This window comes from Pangasianodon hypophthalmus, chromosome 9 (genome assembly GCF_027358585.1).
Source record: "Pangasianodon hypophthalmus isolate fPanHyp1 chromosome 9, fPanHyp1.pri, whole genome shotgun sequence".
Taxonomy (NCBI): domain Eukaryota; kingdom Metazoa; phylum Chordata; class Actinopteri; order Siluriformes; family Pangasiidae; genus Pangasianodon; species Pangasianodon hypophthalmus.
The window spans coordinates 2,089,517-2,108,851 of NC_069718.1; the positions used below are offsets into that span (position 1 = coordinate 2,089,517).

At 39.6% G+C, this 19,335-nt stretch overlaps 1 protein-coding gene across 3 annotated transcripts in view; it reads right to left on the minus strand.

Moving 5' to 3' along the window:
- Nucleotides 1-19,335, minus strand: part of LOC113524928 (tenascin) — a 46,308-nt gene that overhangs the window by 5,604 nt on the left and 21,369 nt on the right. For 2 of the 3 annotated variants that reach the window (XM_053236946.1, XM_053236947.1), the window contains 12 exons: nt 18,866-19,019; nt 17,679-17,957; nt 12,142-15,465; nt 8,491-8,613; nt 7,720-7,863; nt 6,980-7,099; nt 5,749-5,904; nt 5,358-5,500; nt 4,596-4,728; nt 3,704-3,855; nt 2,245-2,341; nt 932-1,093 (listed from right to left, as the gene is read on the minus strand). In XM_053236946.1, coding sequence (XP_053092921.1) covers nt 932-1,093; nt 2,245-2,341; nt 3,704-3,855; nt 4,596-4,728; nt 5,358-5,500; nt 5,749-5,904; nt 6,980-7,099; nt 7,720-7,863; nt 8,491-8,613; nt 12,142-15,465; nt 17,679-17,957; nt 18,866-19,019 — 4,987 coding nt within the window. The remainder of the gene's footprint in view (nt 1-931; nt 1,094-2,244; nt 2,342-3,703; nt 3,856-4,595; nt 4,729-5,357; nt 5,501-5,748; nt 5,905-6,979; nt 7,100-7,719; nt 7,864-8,490; nt 8,614-12,141; nt 15,466-17,678; nt 17,958-18,865; nt 19,020-19,335) is intronic. The other variant, XM_053236948.1, reaches the window with a different exon arrangement.

Below are 19,335 nucleotides of genomic sequence, written 5' to 3' on the forward strand. Positions count from 1 at the left end.
CACGTTACACTCAGTGACACGTTACTTACACACACCTTTATCAGACACACCACAAACTAGCAACTGTATCATTTATATATTATTATTATTATTATATTATTATATACTGTATGATTAAAGTCAACTCCTGAATTACTGACAATGATTTAGCTCTTAAACGTAAAGGTAAACTCCACCCTGAAGCACACTGAACACGTTTATACGGAAATACGTGACGTTCAGCGATTGTGTGTCTCTGTGATATCACAGCAGGAGATTAGCTTAATGCTAGCATAGGTACAATCTAAACAATGAAAACAACCTCAAACATGATGATAAGAGTCAGGTGTCTTAAAGCAGTTCGCTCCGAAAAACAAAGCTACAATTCTCATTCTCGATGTTCCAGTGATGTTAAGCGTCATGTTACTGAGAAATCCAGCGCGTCAGTAGTGGAGATATTGGAGAAAACGCTGAACTCAAAGTCCCAGAATGCAATGCGGCTACACGACACGGTTAAGACTCAGAGCTCGGCTAGTTAGCGATGTACGAGAAGTGTGAAGTTTTTTTTAGTGTGAAAGTTGAAGCTTTGGAAGCTGATGAGTTTGAGCAGCGTGTACAGACGAGGAGGAGAGAGAGAGAGCTGGACAGACTGAAGGACTAAAGCGCCGCTGCATCGCTCTCTTTAGGTAGAGGTGACGCAAGGGTTAAATCTCACTGCACCAACACATCCATGGAAGAAGTTTTAAAAAAGGTACAGAATTTCACTGTAAAATAAATCTCAGACGCCGCTGAAGAGGACGTGCTCGTTATAAAGACTAATGTGCAAGAAGTTCAGGATGGAGTTTTCCTTTAATACCATTCTGTATAGTTTTATTTAAGACAATAAACGCTTCAGTTCACGCCACAGTGTTTCACAGACACACAACAGGAGCTCGATTCGGTCAACGCTCACCAGCTGTGCCCGAATATCCAGACACTCGCAACATGTAGTGTTTCTTCATGGTGTCCAGGGAGAAGGTGGAGTAGTGCGCATAGACGGCCTCGTCTCCTGACCTCAGGTCCACTCTCAGATTCATGGGAGTCATCGTAGTGAGGTTGTGGAGGAAGTCGTTTCCTAACGAGGCACAGATTTAAGAGTTTGATTATTTGTGTCCACCAGGGGGCACCAGAGAGCATCTCTCTCTCTCTCTCTCTCTCTCTCTCTCTCTCTCTCTCTCTCTCTCTCTCTCTCTCTCTCTCACACACACACACACATTTTATATCAGACTAGTGCAGTGTGTTCTGATTGACTGAGAGTGACAGAAAAACACAGAGCAATTAACAATGAACCTGTTTTACTGTCTGTATTAAATATACAATTAAATTTACGGTACTGTGCAAAAGTCTTGGCACCCCATTTTTTTTTACTACAAACTTTGTTACAGATGTTTATTTTCTGACTTCTAGATTACTGATTCAGTACAAAAACATTTTCAATTCATTAGTTTTCCAGAAACAAAATGAAATGTTACAGAAAAATGTGTGTATGTCAGTAAAGAAAGCAGCAGATTCCATAAGAGACACTTTTCAGATAAAAACATAATGAAGGCTGCTGGGTTTCGCTGCAGAAATAAGAAGCGAGTCGACAGTCAAAGTCTCCAGAAGAACTGTGGCTGCTTCTGCAAGATGCTCAGTAACACTTCCAGCTCATTTCCTTATAAAACTGCACACACTGCACCTCAGATACTGCTTTATTTATTTTAAAAGCGAAGGATCGTCACATTAAATACTGACTTTGTTTCATTTATTACTGTTTACTGCTCTTTACAGGATTTTTTTAAATGTAGAAACATTTAGTTTCATTATTTTTGAAGGCATCTTTGCTCTACAGCATTACATGTGCTTAAGACTTTTGCACAGAACTGTACATTACATACAGTCACACTGAATGAGACGGAACAAAGGGAACACAAACTCTGGATAAAAACACTGATGTGTGAACAATATTACGAGGGTTTAATATCACGGTCTATTTTATAACCGACAGTATCATGGGTATGGAAAGTGCCCGTTGCTGATTAGCTGGTTTTCCATCTCTAACTACACCTGTATCCATGGTACCTATTTTATTTAACATCATTACGTTATAAGTAACCTGAGCCGCATGGCACTGCCTGTCATGGCACCTGTGTTTACATAACACTGTCCTTCATCTAAATTATTCGGGTTCTGTTTAATAATGTTTCAGTCGTGCGTAATGATGTGCATGACGTCTTTCTTCCTCACCGAGCCAGAACTCTCCCTCCAGGTCTCCGAAACCCTTCCTGTATTCCTGCCAGCTTCTGAAGAAGTTGGTTTTCCCATCTTTTCGTCTCTGGAAGACCTGCAACAGACACACACACACACACACACACACACGCGCGTAATTCCAGTTGCAATTATAAGGGAATGTGTAGACACTCTGTCTGGGAAGTGAAGCCTTAATATCATAATGTCCTGTTTAACGTCATCTATTTTTCTGCTGTATTATAATAAAAGATTAATATTACAGGCTTGTGTTATTAAAGTCCATCTAGCATGAGGTCATAACCATCATTAATATGATATATAGTATGACTAAAACGGCACTGCGGTGGAAAATCAGTCTGAAGATTCTCAGGTTTTAACTTATTAATCACTCAGAGAATCAGTTCAGCTTCACTATCATCAGTGTGTGTGACTTCTGTCAGAATTTCACAAATGCTATTTGGAATGTTTATATATTATTATTTATCCCACAGCACTGATGAATTCTGGACTCTGATTGGTCAGAAGGTGTGGATTAATTCTCTATAACAGCAGCTCTGACAGTAGTGCACTCGTTCTAACACGTTATGGTTTCTATAGTAACAGCTCATTCACAGGGACGTGTACAGTGGACGCTCCACATAAACAGATTTAAAAACAGTGTGAAATTGTTGATATGGTGAAGTTTTCTGTAAGGAGGTGTTTATGTAACATTTATGGAAGGAGTCTCCAGTGTCAGAGGTAAAGCTGTAACTGTAAGTTTTCCGACATCATCAGGACAGAGGAAGTTTATGCTTCTTTGCGGTTTCTCGGTAAAATGCGTAACAAGCTGCGTTTTTTTCTTATTAACTTAAAGAGAGGACGGTGAGGGAACGAGTGTTTATAGCTGCTACAACGTAAGTGACAACAGGAACTCACTTGTTCTGCGGATGTTCGTCAACTTAAAATGTAACTATAAACAGATAAAAAGTATGCCATTCTTTAATAAATAATAAAAAAATGAATGGTTGGAAAATTGCTGTGGTGTAAGAGGAATAAAACACTTGGGCTGTTTATAGGAAAATAATCAACCACCTACGTGCCTTTTTCTTTCTAAATCTTTACTACTTTAAATGTATTATTATTATTATTATTATTATTATTATTATCATTAATGTTCTGTTATGAGGTGTAATTCACACATGGACCATGAAAAGTCATTAATAAACATGCGTTACATTGGTCATTACTCAGAATCACGTGTGTGTGCTACGGCAGGAGCGAGCTTGTATTTACAGTACTCTGCTATTAACGCTATAAGTACTGCTAGCGTGTTAAAGTGATGTTATGTGTACCATGCCTCGTACACAAACTGATGCAGACTTTCAGACACAGATCTTGACAAAACAAGCAGAAAAATAGATAAACAGAGTTTAGCATGGAGGGAGTGGCCTGTGTTGTGAGTGGCTCCGCCTCTTACCGTCCAGCCTCCTCCGTCCGTCTCCATATCGCAGTAAACCATGACAGTTTGTCCCTGTTTCCCTCCGGGGAAAATCTCCACCAAACCTGACTCCTTCTGTCCATTCATCAGCTCCTGGGAGCAGTCAGAGGGGTACGGGAAGCGCAGAGCTCCTGCGAGAGACGCAGAGTTTCATACGTTTCGTTCAGTTATCATCGGCTAATAACGTAACGAGTCGTCAGACTTAGTGCCAAATAATTTGAATGAATACATGATTGAATATTTGTGGCATAAGAAGAAAAATGTGATTCTCTTTAGCAGTTAGCACTTACTTTCACTTTTTTTTTTTAGCCAAGTTCAGCTTTAACCACGCAAATTTTGCAACCTTAGAAACGAGCAAGAAATAGAGTAACTGCTAACCTACATATTTAATATAGCTGCAGAGTGAGAGTGGGATTTCTGCAGGCTTGAGACTATTTAACATGGATCAAGGAGACATCTAAACTACATGCTAAGCTACAGTGTGCTGATGACTTCAGCGTTGTGGCTCCACACCCTGGTCTATCTCCACCATACGCTCTCATCAGCAGCCACTGCGTACTGAAGGAAAGACCGTGCTATTAACATTTCTAAAACAGAAGTCCTTAATCGTTACTAAATGTAATATTAACCCTTCTTTTAGAGAACTACAGTAACTACAACACAGGCAGCGTGGTGTGGCGTCCACACTGCTCCAGGAACCTTCTTGGCTTTGAGGGGGAGAGAACAGTTCAGCTCAGCAGCAATGGAAGCTGAAACAAGGCCATGCAACCACCATAAACACACACACACACACACACACACAAACCCCAGGACCAGGATCTGCTGATAAACATCATCACAAGCAACAAGCGAGGTAGTGACAGCTACACACCTGTAGTGAACTCCGTGGAGATGGCCGCGGTGTAGACTCCGCCTCTTTCACCCTGCAGTAGTGCCGTATACGTGGACGAGGGACGCAGCCTTCGCAGCTCGTGTTCAGTAACTCCAGGGTTAAGGGTCACTTCCTGTTTGGGGAAAGGCGTGCCCAAATATAAAACACGAATAATGAATCATGCTAACTGGTGGCTTTAATTTATTAATGGTTTCAGTATAATTTCTGATTGAAAGCTACAGCAGGTGCTTAAGAAAACAGGTAAAAATGGTCCGACGCTAAGATCTTCAGAGCTACCAGTTAATCTTTGTTATGCTAATTTTTGTTTTTTGCTTTAATGCGTAATTAGCAACATTGCTTCAGGTTGTAGGCTACAAGATATGTTGTGTGTCTTTTAATATGACAATTAGCACGAATCAAAAGCTCATTGACTGCTAGCTACAGTATGTATGTCCTTTTCACAAAAGAAGTGTACAGAAATGCAACAAAAGTGCTAATATGTATAACGATACATGGAAGTTAATTTCTTCAAACCCTCGTCGTTCGTTTGCATCATGCATTCATTCCTTCATGGCGTTAGCATCACTTTGTGCTTTGTCACTAAGCTAAATACTCGCTTTTAGCATATAACATGGTCAAAATGTTGACTGATTGCTTGTCCATGATTGGTGATTAACTGATTCACTGAAGAATTAAGTGACTCTGACACTATAATAATTATTTTTATAAGTTTGGTGTTTGGTGACTCATCCCTCGTCTCACCTTGCGCTCTCCACCCTTGGTGAAGTACGTCAGTTTGTAGCTCGTCACGGCTGAAGCTGGTGGTTTCCATGACAACACAGCAGAACGTGCAGTTACCTGTTTGGCTATCAGGTCCCGAGGTGCCTCCCCTTTTCCAGGAGAGCCTATCAGGAGAGAGAATAGAGGCAGGGTTATGACATTACACAGTCACATCTCAGTATACGAGCGTATGTTTCAAATAAAGTGCACTAATAATACAAGTGATATTTTGGACCAATGGCAGACAAGGGGAGGTCTCTCAACAGAAACTACGCCATCTTTCTCGCTCAAAAGATCTTTCTCAGCTTAACACACTCTAACCCACTTTAACACACACACACACACACACACAGTGCAGAGAGTGGTCGCTCACCGCTGGTCGTGGTGAAGGTGGTGAGTGTGCTGGAGCTTTTCTGTTCTCCGAGTCGGCTGATGATGGTGACGCTGTACTTGGTGGATTCCTTTAGAGCCTGAAGCTGCTGTTCCACTGCGTTACCTGACACTCTGACACTCAGGTCTGAGCCAGGAGCTATAACACACACACACACACACACACACACACACAGCTGAGAGTCGGAGATACACACAGGTTCATGCTTTCACCATACCTGCTGTCTCATACTCATAGTCAATTAGCTAGCATGCTTTAGCTAGCTACTGAACAGGCTACAATAGTACAAAGTTGTGTTCGTTACATTTTCTCAACAATTACTGTTTATTTATCTGCAATAAAAGCTTACAGGAACAACACACTTTGGGACATGATGGTATAGGAAAATAATCCAAACTTAGACAGTTTATTTTCCTATAACAGCACACCCCAAAGCGTGTTATTCCTCTTACATCACAGCAATCTGCCAATCATTACAATGTTTTATTAATTAACGAATGATCTGAATGATTGTACTTTATATCCATTTATAGTTACATTAACGATGAGGAACATCCAAAAAACAAGTTAGTTCCTGTTTGTCACTTACGTTATAGCAGCTATAAACAGTCGTTCCCTCACCAGCCTCTCTTTATTCTCTCTCAAATTCATAAAACAAAAATAAAACGCAGATTGTTCCGCATGTTACTGAGAAACGTGGTGAAGAAGTGTAAACTCCTCTGTCCTGAAGATGTCGGAAAACTTAAAGTTACAGCTTCACCTCTGACTGTTACAAAGCGCTGACACTGGAGACTCCTTCCATCAATGTTACATAAACACATTTCTCCTTACAGAAAACAGATCAACAATTCACCAGATCAACAATTTCTCACGTTTTTTAATCCGTTTAAACTGGTTTGAACCGGTCACTCGAACAAGTTTCTTGTTCAAAACAACAACATGCCTCATTTATTGCACTGAACATGAAGGAATTTATTTGTAAATGGTTCGCAGGAGAATTTACATGAGAAATGTGGTGTTCCAGTAAAAATCCAGTTAGTTTGAAAACTGTTCATATCCTATGTTTCACTCCAGAGTTTCTGTTAATTTACATATTAAAGAGAACCTCAAGTGATCTTTTATACACGTGTGTAGATAACGTCATCACAGTAAATCTTATCTCTGTTTTGGAGAGCGATGGAGAAGAAGAGCGACAGACAGAAAGGGAGCTGACCTTCCTCGGAGTGGTAAGTGATGATGTACTGGTCGACGGTTGCCAGGGCAGGTCTCCATAGCAACAGAGCCTTGGTATCTGTGATGTTTATGGCCCTGAGGTCAGTGGGCGGGTCGGGCACTGAGACACAGAGGACAAAAAGTCAGGACACTAACTCCGGGAGAGTTGATTAACACACGGCTGGGAAAAATATCTATCTATCTATCTATCTATCTATCTATCTAGGACATAAAGAAAGAATTGAATACAAAAGGTTATATAGATAGACTGATGGAAGAAGAGAGAACAAATGAAATTCAGAAAGAAATTTAGCACAAAAGAGAAAAATACAGTGAAGAATGAAATAATGAAAAATGAGTTCAAAGACACAAAAAATACAATGGGATGAATCAGAATGAAAGAAAGGATACAAGTAAAATAATTTTAGGAAAAAAAGAATTAAACAATAATGGAGAGTAAAGAAAAAGAAAGAAAGAAATTTATTAAAATTTAAAAGATTTAACAAATATAAAGAAGAAATAAAGAAAAAGTACAAAAATGGGGAAATAGCAAAATAAGGGAAAATACAATATGTTATATCAGACAATCTGAGAACAAGAAGTTTTATAAAATAAAATAAAAAACAGCTTGTAAAGGAAATGTCAAAAAATTAGAAAAGGAAATAGCTATAACAGCAAAATAATGAAATGAGTGTGTGTGTGTGTGTAATAATTGTGTGGTGTCTTTGGACTCAGCCGTACGTGTGATCACGAAGTCTTTGATTGGGTCGCTCTCGTCCAATCCGAGCACAGAGATGACGCTGACCTCGTAAGTGGATCCGGGGGAGAGCTTGGACAGAGCGAGGTTGGAGTTTGACGAGTCCACCGTCACCGAGATCGGCTCTCCTGTCATCACACCGAGCACATGTACTGTCAGAAACACTCACTGTGTGTGTGCGTGTGCGTGTGTGTGTGTGTGTGTGTGTGTGTGTGTGTAGCTGCCATTGTTAATGTAGTAGACGTAGAGCTGAATTATGCATTGACAGAAACGATATGGTTTAAGTGTCTGAACAGTCAAATCTGCATAAAGCGAGCACTACTGAGTGAATCTACCAACAGCCGCAGAAACCTCTGACTCCTCCCTCGAACACACGCTGGGAAGAGATCCATCAGACCTCCAGGATTACATCCAACCCCTGGCTTTTCTCACGCAAGCGTGACTCTACAAAGCCCATTTAAACCCTAAAAAGTGAATTACGATTGCTATGTTATTGCTAAATGAAACATTCTTCAGGTGCAGAGTTTTTACACCAGAGAGCCACGATGGAAAAACTTCTGAAATGCTTTCTGACACAGATGAGAGATATGGAGAAGGTGCTGCTACACCCAAGCATCTTCATCCAGCCCACGTTTACCTCAATAATGGCGAATTTTTCTGCACCTCTAGTATTAATGTTCTGGATTATCGCTTTGCTGAGTGGAAATAAATGTGTGTGTGTGTGTGTGTGTTTGTGTGTGTGTGTGCAGTCTCACCTTCTTTAGTGTGTATGTACGTGACCTTAAACCCAGACACAGAGCTTTTTGGTCGTCTCCATGACACAGTGAGCGACGTGTCAGTTATTTCACTAAAGGAGAGGTGTGAGGGAGGCTCAGGACCTAAGGACACACCACACACAATTTACAAAGAAAGAAAGCAAATAAAGTTTTAAAGAAAAATTAAAGAAAAAGAAATCAAGAAAGAAAGAAAGAAAGAAAGAAAGTGAATTTAAAAGAAAGAGAGAAATATTCAAGAAAGAAAGACTGAAATAAACAAAGCAGATCATTTACTAAGAAAGAAAAAAGTAAAGACAGACAGTAAAGACTATTTAAAAATAAGAAAGAAAGACAGATAGAAAGAAGAAAAACAAAAAATAAAGCAAAAATAATTTGCTAAGAAAGAAGGAGAGACTGTAAAGACAAATTCTAAAAAGGAAACATTAAGAAGGATCTAAGAAACAATAAAAAAACCAAAAAACAAAAAAAAACCAAAGAGAATTAGAAAAGTGGGCAGAAACAGATATAAAACATCTTTCATGTCTGATTGATTTTTATTTATGTAAGTGCTAAAGGGTGTAATGTGCTATAATGCGTTATAACGAGTGTACATAGGGTTTATGTACTAGTGTATATATGTACAAAGTAAACATATATACAGTATATACATCACAGCATATATACATTACTGACATCCACATAAACACCAGGGTTAATCATACACACACACACACACACTGATCCTGGACACAGCACAAACAGGACATTACAGTGATGATGGTGAAGATGATGATGATGGTGCTGGACGTGTGATCCTGGAGGAGGAAGAAGACAAAGAAGAAGTGAAGAATCTGAGGAGGAAGTTGCATGAGCCGGAGTCAAATTTGTCATTTGGAAAAGAGGAAAAGTTTTTTTTTTTTGATGGTCAGCAGGTTGTTCCTGATCGAATTGTTCCTAATTATAATCTTGAAAGACGGAAAAGGATAAAAGTGGGAAAATACGGGAACATCCCAATACTGTTATTAATGTGTCCTTGTTCACTTCCCCTTAAAGCCATCAGGGCGTTTCATTACTGCAGCAGCTGGAGTCGACGTCACTGTAGACTTCAAAAACACTGCTTACCCAGAATGCCTTGCTGGAGATACCTTTATAGTAATAAATTTTCTTCCTGGGATTAATCAGTTAATTAAAAAAAAAATAAACAATGAAAATATAAATAAATAAGATCCAAATCTGAACAGGAAAATCTTACAAATACATTAATTATTTCTAAAAAATAATTAATCAATTATAAATTAGATTAAATTATCATTTATTAAATATGACATTACATGTATTAAATATTTTATATTTTAAAATATTAGGATATTTATTAAATATCTAAATTATTTAGTGCCACTGTGACCAAAGATGGCCGACGGCAATATTCTGGCATTTTTGTGAGTGCTGTTAAGGTCAGCTAAAATCCACCAATAGGACGACGGTAAACTCACAAACTCGGCTACAAATATACGTTAGCGACGATGGTGTTATTTTATTGGGATCTTGATGAGTAATAATCTTAAAAAAGCGCTGAAATCACACAGTGTAAAACCGGCTTTAGTCATTTCTGCTCCTGAAGCCTGCAGTGGCGTTGACTCTGACCAGTGACCTACAAGGAGTCATTTAACCCACGTCACTCACACTAATAAAGCATGAGTACAGCCCTGAAGATGGTGACATAGCAAGGGGGAGTCGACAAGGTCGGATTAAATCAGTGTTGGAACGCAGATCGAGCCTCGTCAAACACATCATGCCATCCAGACTGTCTTTAGCAGTTATATCTTTTAGAGCCGTACGCTGATATTCTGAAGATTAAGATTTTTGGGCCACTCGTGGTCTTACCCTGCGTTTTGCGTGAATGGTGAGAGTAGTCAGTGAGGATGGCTGACTGTAAGCTTACCCTGGGTGAAAGAAGATCAAATTAGCAATAAATGATAATGAGAATGGTGGTTATTTATTTTTACTCGGTCATAATTTGCTTTTCGTAGACTGCGTCATGAATATCATCATAGCACCAAATCCCATAATCACCAGAGAGCCACTGTCACTGAACAAGATCCAGGGATCTGATTGGGTTAAATGGTGCTTTAAGATAAATTACATTAGCAGTTAAAAACCAGCTTTGCTCTGTAAATGGACACAGGATTATAATATTAGAAAACTCATAAACGTTTTGGTCCATTTGATATTCATGACACATCTGCGCAGAACACGCAAATGTGACTGGATTGATTTGGTGTATGAAGTTTAAAAAACAGGCATAATATAGTGTATTTTTATTTTGTCATTAATATTATTGTGTTGCAATGGAAGTACACGAGGAAGTGGTAGCTGAACAGATTAAATCCCTAGGAGTCACGGCTCAGCTCCATACTGTATATGTTTGTACTGAATTCTGCTTTAAAAGCTCTGACGGGATTAATTTTATAATAATAATGTTGCTGGAGGACGTCTGTAGTCATTACGATCGATAACTGATAAGTGATCTCTACATAAATTACCACCAGGTACACATGCTCATCACGCCATAACATTCTATGCGTTCTACACACACCTCATTTTATACACACTGATTGTGTTGGTCTTTATTATAAGTGCTTGTTGTAGGGGGCGTGGCTACACTTGATCATTAGTAGGTCACATGACTACAACATGGCTGTAGTCTGTACTTGTGCTAAGATCTCAGTAACGCTCCTTAAACCCCCAGAAGTTTTGCTTCTTTGACATATCTTGTTAATCGTCATCTATGTTTTATTGTTCTATATATGACCGTATATGACCGGTTTGAACAGTTTCGCCAGTGTTTTCACAAACCTGCGTGTTATTGATTCGGAAAATATTGCCTGCCATCTATACATGCTAATTAATCTGCCTAGTAAAAACTGTTCTATTGTCAGACAAGTAGCACATGCTATAGTTACAACAGTGAAGCTGAATCACAGTGAAGCACATTTCATTTAATCATATACCAAGTGAAAACTTATTTTGCTGAAAGCTTTTCTTGTTGTTGAACCTGGTTGTTGAGCTACAAATAAAACAACTAAGATCTACTTGTCATGGGTGCCCAGGCTAGTAAGTTGTCTAACCCTGACATTACAATTAATTTATTTTGTAAAATCTGTCCCTCATTTCTGTACTTTAAGCATGCCTGTTTTTCAAAACTTTCACCACCAAATACATACACAGCAAAACTCCGCCCCAGTGTTGAATTAATGCCTACAGTGTTAACCAACTAACACTGTAAGAGTTTATATAAGACTTTATGTGTCTGTTTAAAATTACAGGATTTAATCCAAAAGTGAGGTTTTTGCTGTGTAGACTGAACAACATAAAACAACAACACAACAAAACCACAGCGTGAACATAAAACAGAAATGTTACATGTAGGTACTGTATTAAAACCTCATGATGTAAACTTTAATCAAAGCTCCTGGAAGGCCATGTATTGCAGCTTTGATTAAAAGCCCTTGCTGCTCAAGGGAACAATGAAAGCACTGTTGAAAACCTGAACATTGACACATGATCAGCAAGTTCCTGGAAATATGTTGCATCTTATTTATGAATGGTGCTTATTTATGGCAATGGTTTGTACCTTTAGCTTCTGAGTACCTGTTGTAATGATGAAGGTGTGAACATTGGAACGTAATCCACGACCTGTTCCATAAAGGGTCACAGAGTAGTTGGTTTGAGCGGTGAGATCTATGACAGGGTACGAGCGAGCAGAACCAGGAAGCAACTTGGTGAATTTCTTTCTAACCCCATCATTGCTGCTGTTCCTCCTCACAACCTCAATAACATTAGTGGTTATTTCACTTCCTTCTGTCCTCTCTTCCTCTTTTTCCTGGTTGCTTCCATCACCCTCATTTACCCCTTCATCATTCTCTTCTATTATTCTGATCACAAAGTTTTTGAACCTTCCCTCTGGTGCCACCCAAATTATGATAAATCCCTTTGATGTCACATTCTGGACTCCAACTTGATTGATGCTATCTTCTGAAACCTCAGCAATTGGAAATGCGGTATTTGTTTGGCTTGTGGCCTTATCTGTTGAGAGAGGAACCTTTGACGACCAAACAAGTTTAGGATCATCTGTGGAATGTTTTCTCCCTTTTGTGCCATCAAGAATTGTGGTGGACTTTGGCTTGAGTTGAGGAGAAACTTTCGGCGGGGGTCGGATGATCGTGCCGTTTTTCCTTTGCTGTGTAGATTTTGGTCTAGGGCTGCGATTTAAGGTGTTATGAGGAAGGGTATGCCTAGAAGTGCTGCTTTCTTTACTTGGTTTTGGGTCACCATGAAAGTTTGGCTTTATTTTAAACTTTGGTGTGTTTCTGAAGACTGTTTCATTTTTCTTTTTCATTGTAACTGTTGCTGTAAAATTGGAAGTTGGACCCTTTTTGCTATGACTGTTGAATTCAGGTTCCATTTGCATAGTAGTGCTGTTGTTATCAATGCCATTTTCTGAACCTGCAGCAACAGCTTGAACAGTAGGTTCTGTAGATTCTTTGAATTCTTTGATAACTTGTTTCATACTAGTGCTGTTGTCTCTGTTTATGTCACTGGGCAGGTCCTGGTCTTTGTTTGTGACCCTGGGCAGGTGGTGATCTCTGTTTGTGATTCTGGACAAGTCCTGGTCTCTGTCTGTTATGCTGGGAAGAGTGTTATCATTGCCAACTTCTAAACCCCCAGCAACAGTTTGAAGTTTATAATGACTTTCAGCTTTAGGTTTGTCTGAGAGAATAACTGATTCTTTGATGCCTTTAACAACTTTGGTGTCTGCATCTTTCAGCCCACTGTGAATGCTGGTAGAGTTTGGTTTTATTTGAGTATGAAGTTTTTTTTGAGTTCTGACTAATGTGCCATCTTTTCTTCTTAGCATAATTTTTGTTCTATGGTTCTGATTTGGGACATTTTCCCTTTGACCTACGACTTCAGATTCAACCTTTTGATCAATAAGCATTGGAATAGTAGTGTTGATATCTCTGCTTGTGACCCTGGGTAGGTCTTGGTCTCTATTTGCAATCTTTGATATTTCCTGATCTCTGGATGTAACCCTGGGTAGGTCCTGGTCTCTGTTTGTGACTCTGGGCAGGTCATGGTCTCTGACTGCAATCTTTGATATTTCCTGATCTCTGGATGTAACCCTGGCTAGGTCCTGGTCTCTGTTTGTGACTCTGGGTAGGTCTTGGTCTCTATTTGCAATCTTTGATATTTCCTGATCTCTGGATGTAACCCTGGCTAGGTCCTGGTCTCTGTTTGTGACTCTGGGCAGGTCATGGTCTCTGACTGCAGTCTTTGATAGTTCATGGTCTCTGGGTGTGACCCTGGGTAGGTCCTGGTCTCTGTTAGTGATGCTGGGCAGGTTGTGTTCTTTGTTTCTGTGATCAATAGCATTTTCTGAACCTCCATTAATGGCTTGTAATGTCTCATTAGTTCCCATTGGAGCTTCTGTTGACAGAGTGATGTTAGCAAATAGGTTTGTGTCCGTGTCTTTTGACAAGCCAATTTGAGATTCCTTGCTTGCATCTTTGGAGTCTTTGTGCCTTATTCCATACTTACTATCTTTGAGCAGACTATGGATGGTGGTTGAGTTTACATTTATTCGAGTATAAGGTTTTGATGGAAGTCTGATGACCGTGTTATTTTTCCTTTTCAGTACAATTGTTGGTCTAATCTTCAGATTTGAAGCATTTTGCCTGCCACTGATGACTCCAGATACCCTTTGGTGATGGGGAATGGTGTGCCAAGTAGTGCTGTTGTCTCTGTTTGTGACTCTGGGTAAGATGTGATCAATGGTGTTTTCTGAACCCCTGCTGACAGTTTGTATTGTATCATTGCTTTTCGATGGAGCCTTATATGTTGACAGGGAGAGATTAAATTTAGGGTCTGCATCATTATCTGCTGGGAAAACAATATTTGATTCTTTGCTTGTGTTTTTGTCTACTGTGACACCAGCTTTGGAGCCATTTTTAAAGTTTGTTTTTATTCGACTAAGAAGTTTTGGTGGAAGTCTGATGACTGTTCCATTTTTCCCCTTCCATGTAAATTTTAGTGTATGGTTTGGGTTTAGGTTGCTGCTAATCATTTCGGGTTCCACTTTGTTCCTAGCAGTGCTGTTGACTCTGGGCAGGATGGGTCTGCGTAGCAGACTTCTGTAGGGGTGCTGAGGGGTGCTGGTCCGGTTGGACCGGAATGGACCAATATTAGGTTGGCGAGGGAATGTACCCATATGTGACATGCGATGGTACAGTGGTACAGTCTTATTTATTGTCTCTTTGTATTTTGGAAAATTGTCTCCATTAGTATTCTCTGTATCTGTGGTGCCTTCTGGTAAATTGGTTACTGAAGAATCCCTATTGAATCCTGGGACAGGTTCAGTCAGTAAGCCTTGATCATCAGGTTGGGGTTCTTGTGAGGCTATTTTCTTCCTCTTTAAGGTTTCTTTTCCCACTCCAAATGGGTGAGATGATGGAAGAAAGGATACATTTCCAGCTGGATTTTTGTATTCTGGCATTTGAGAAGAGGTTCTGGAGGAAATGGATTTAGTAGGCTGTCTGCTATTTAATAGTGATGTTGATGAACCAGATAATTTTGGCCTACCTGAATATCTATATTTGGGTGATGGAGGCACCTGGAGAGAGGTTTTAGCATGGTGCCTGTCTCTTGATGGTGTCTGTCTCTTGTATGTAGGTTGGTCCTGTGTTTCAGATCGCACCAGAGAAGGTTGGACCTGATTCGTGGGTAAAGGAAGAGAGGGTGATGGGGTTGTCCTAGTTTTCACTTCTTGTATGCTCATCCTTTTGGGGTGCTCTGAAAATGTTGCTGTTTGATGAGCCCCCTCCTTCCGCTGATGTACTACTTCAAATCTTCCATCCTGTAACTTCGGTCCTTTTCCATCTAATGGCCTGACCTCACCAGAAAAACCCGCCAGCCTGTCTGGGATATTTGTTAAGATGTCATTCCTACTGATATGACCAACCATGACTGTCATGTTTCTTGTCAATGTTTTTCCATTCGACACACTGTTTAAGTGTATCTTCCTATGTCCTACCAAGACTCTTCGAACATATTTTGTACCATTTAAACCATAGGCTGTGAGGTTTCTCTCAGTTGTAACTGTTGGCTCCACAACATTTCTTGAAGACTCTAGGTCTTGTCCCCTTGGTGAATCTAACATCAACTGGTACTGTGAGGAAGAACCCTTAGTGGTGTTCTTAAGTCTCAGATTAGACAGTTTTCCATCTGATCCTCTAGTGGTTCGGGAAGCAGGATCTGGCAGTCCAGCATTTATACCTGTTCACAGTACACATGGTCACAGTTTCCATGATCATATGTTTTCCTTTACTGTATTGTTCTGTACTGTACTGCAGTCTTTGTTGCAGTCCCTAAAAGCATGAATGAAGTTTGAAAGTGAAATCAAATTAAACAGGCTTTAGTCCGTTAGCTGGAAGGAGGGAAGCCCTGCTGTACGAGTTGTGAGGGTAATGTATCAATGGTTAAACCAGTTATAAATGACATTTAGGGACTGTGTATGTTGCATTCACTTGTTTTTCGTTTCCAAATGAAAATAAAATATATGCAAATGAGATGCTCAAATCAGTTTTTTTTTATCGGTCATATTTCTCCTTGTTTTTCATCATTTTAGATTCTAAAATTTGTGAACAATATTGAATGACATGGATGTAATCGGTGATTACTGGGTAGATTACAGATTAGTGTTAGTGCCTGATGTACTGCTAATATGGACCACTATGAGCTTTTTAAAAACACATAGAGAGTGAAGGTAAAGGAGGATGACACTGTGGCTAAAAAAATAAGGAGGTTTTTCCAGGTGCTGCAATTAAAAACTATAACACCTTTTAAACACCTTCATTTTTATTTCTGAATGTGTTAATCCCATTTTTATCACATCTTTTATGAAAACAGAATTCCAGAATACACATCTTAACCAAAGAATAGCCGATTTGTACTTCCAGGTCTACTCTGTTCATGCTGAAATATAATGCAGTGGCATTTTTCCATTTTGGATTCATAAATATTTGATTTCAGGGATTTTTTTCTGGCCAAAGAAAATCCAATTAATATTATAAAATATATTTGATGAAAAACATGGATTTATTATTTTTGTGTGTGCCAAGAAAAAAAACAGAAAGTTTCCTTGTTTTCTCCTTTTCAGTATGAAAATAAAAAAAGAAACAAATGAACAGAAGGTACACAGACCCTTGAGCATTATTCATGCTTCATTTCTATCGATGGCTGCATTCACACTCACTCACTTCCCTTCCTGTGAAAATTAGAAATAGAGATCAGATCCGGTTCAATACATGAAAATAGAACAAAAGCAGGGGAAAAAAGATGCTGTGTGTTAGAGGTAGACCATCTGGTGAGATGGAAATAAAATGAGTCATCATTACCACAACAGAAAGGAGGAAAATATTATCATTTCATTCTGACCAGGCCTGCTCCTGATGGGGATACTTCAGTTTTGCAGAACCACTTGACTCGCTGTATTTCTAGCAGATGTCCTTTTTTCCACTAATGAGAATTTCAGGCATTAGGAATGACCTTGCCTTCCCAGGAGGGGATTTTTGAGAAGCAGGATTTCTCTGTCTTCTAGTTAAGCCAAAGGCTGTGTGTGTGAGAGACTGTCCAACTGGCAAGTTTCTTACATCTTCTCCTGTGGGAGTCTTAATTTCTGGATGAAGTTAAAAAGCTAACTGAGAAATTTTGCTTCTTGAAATGATTTTTGATCTAAATGATGAGTTTTCCTTGAGAACTTAGGAACATTTCCTTATTACATTATTAATTTTTGGAAGTATTTCTTTAGCAAACCTTACAGCATTTTAATATATGTAGACTTTTATGCTTGACATGGATACCTTTGCTAAATAATAACAATATTTAAGATGACTGGCAGCAGAAGATTAGTAACATTTATATTTTTGTGCTATTTCACCTTAAGACTTGCAGGCTGTGGAATTAAAAGAAGTGTTTAGGATTAGGTTGAAATTCTGTGACTGTTGTCCTGGAAGCTGTTTAGGAGGAAAAGGGATGAAACCACCACCATATAGAAAAATCCTGGAAGAAACTGTAGCTGAGAGTGTCAAATTAGTGCTTTGTGCTTTGATTCACTTGTATTCGATACTCACCAGGGGTTGCTTGCACGGTTGCCGGCAGGCTCAGAGTGCCATCTTTTTCTGCGACCAGAGAAATGTCATACAAACGACCAGGCTCCATGCCATCGATTTGAGCAGAGTCTCTCTCGGGTGGCAACCTCATCTCTGGAATTCCCTTGCCAGATCCATCCGTCTGATTTGGTGAAATGGAGAGGACGTATCTGTCGATTTCTCCCTGTGCTTCCTCCCATTGGACGATGACAGAAGTTGTGCTTGTCTTGACGACTTGAAGATTTTTGGGGCCAGAGATCACTGAAAAAGACATGAATGTCCGTTGAAGTGTTGCTGAAATAGGAAGGTGAGCATGGGAAACTCATTACAGAGTAGTGTGGTTGTAGAATGTGTTCTTAATTCGACGTGTCATTTAGATAACCTTGGAGCTGTTAGAGTTGACTAATTCAAGAAGAAGTGCACTCCTGTTGGACAGTCCCATTTTTCAGGTTAATTTATCTAGCTTTAATGATATACAACCTCACTGCCATTAATGAACACCTGTACACCTGCGCATTCATGCAGTTCTCTAATCAGCCAATCATGTGGCAGCAGCACAATGCATAAAATCATGCAGATACAGGTCCAGAGCTTCAGTTAATGTTCACATCAAACATTAGAATGGAGAAAAATGTGATCTCAGCGACTTTAACCGTAGCATGGTTGTTGATGCCAGATGGGCTGGTTTGAGTATTTCAGAAACTGCTGATCTCCTGGAATTTTACATATACATTTATGGCAATTGGCAGACACCCTTATCCAGAGTGACTTTACACACACAGAATGGTGCAAAAAAAAAAACCCATCCAGTGAGCAGCATTTCTGTGAGTGGAAACACCTCATTAATGAGAGAGATCAGAGGAGAATGATCAGGCTGATTTGAGCAGACAGGAAGGTTACGGTAACTTAAATAACCACTCTCTGCAACTGTATCAGGATGGACAACATGTTGAAAAGACCAGGTGATGTTTTTCCAATCATAAACTGTCCAGTTTAGGGTGAGCCTGTGTCCCCTGTGTTGTGCATTGTGGTATAATATTATTTAGTTTATACGTAGTACCTGTAATAAATGATCTTTGTACTTTGGTTACAAGAAACTGCAGTGAAAAGACATTGTATTTTTAATGTATGTTATTTACATAACACACAAATGAACGGTTCAGACTCACAGGTTTGGAAGGTTGTTGTGCTCTTGGCGCCCATCCTGCCATCTTTCTCCCCAACGATGGTCACGGTGTACCGCTGCCCAGGAGCCAGGCCCACCTGAGTGTAGGTGCTGAATCCGCCATTCACCGTGGCTGTGATCTTCTGATCGCTTTCTTTCTGCAGGGCATAGATTACAAAATTTAACAGTCCCTCCGGGGGAACCCTTTAAGGTTCTAGGTAAAACCTTCCACCAAAGTGTTTCCCTGTTGGAAAGGGTTCCATGTAGGACCTTTTAGGAAGCAAAGAACCCTTAATTATACCATTAAAGAGCATTTTCTCTAAGCGTGTACCAAGTACCAAAACTAAATGTTAAATACCTGACAGGTTCTAGGTACTGAGATGAAAATAGTGAGCAATAATTTGGATTTCCACACATTTACCTAGTTATTACATACCCTAGGGCAGGGGTCTTCAATCTAATCCTGATTTCACT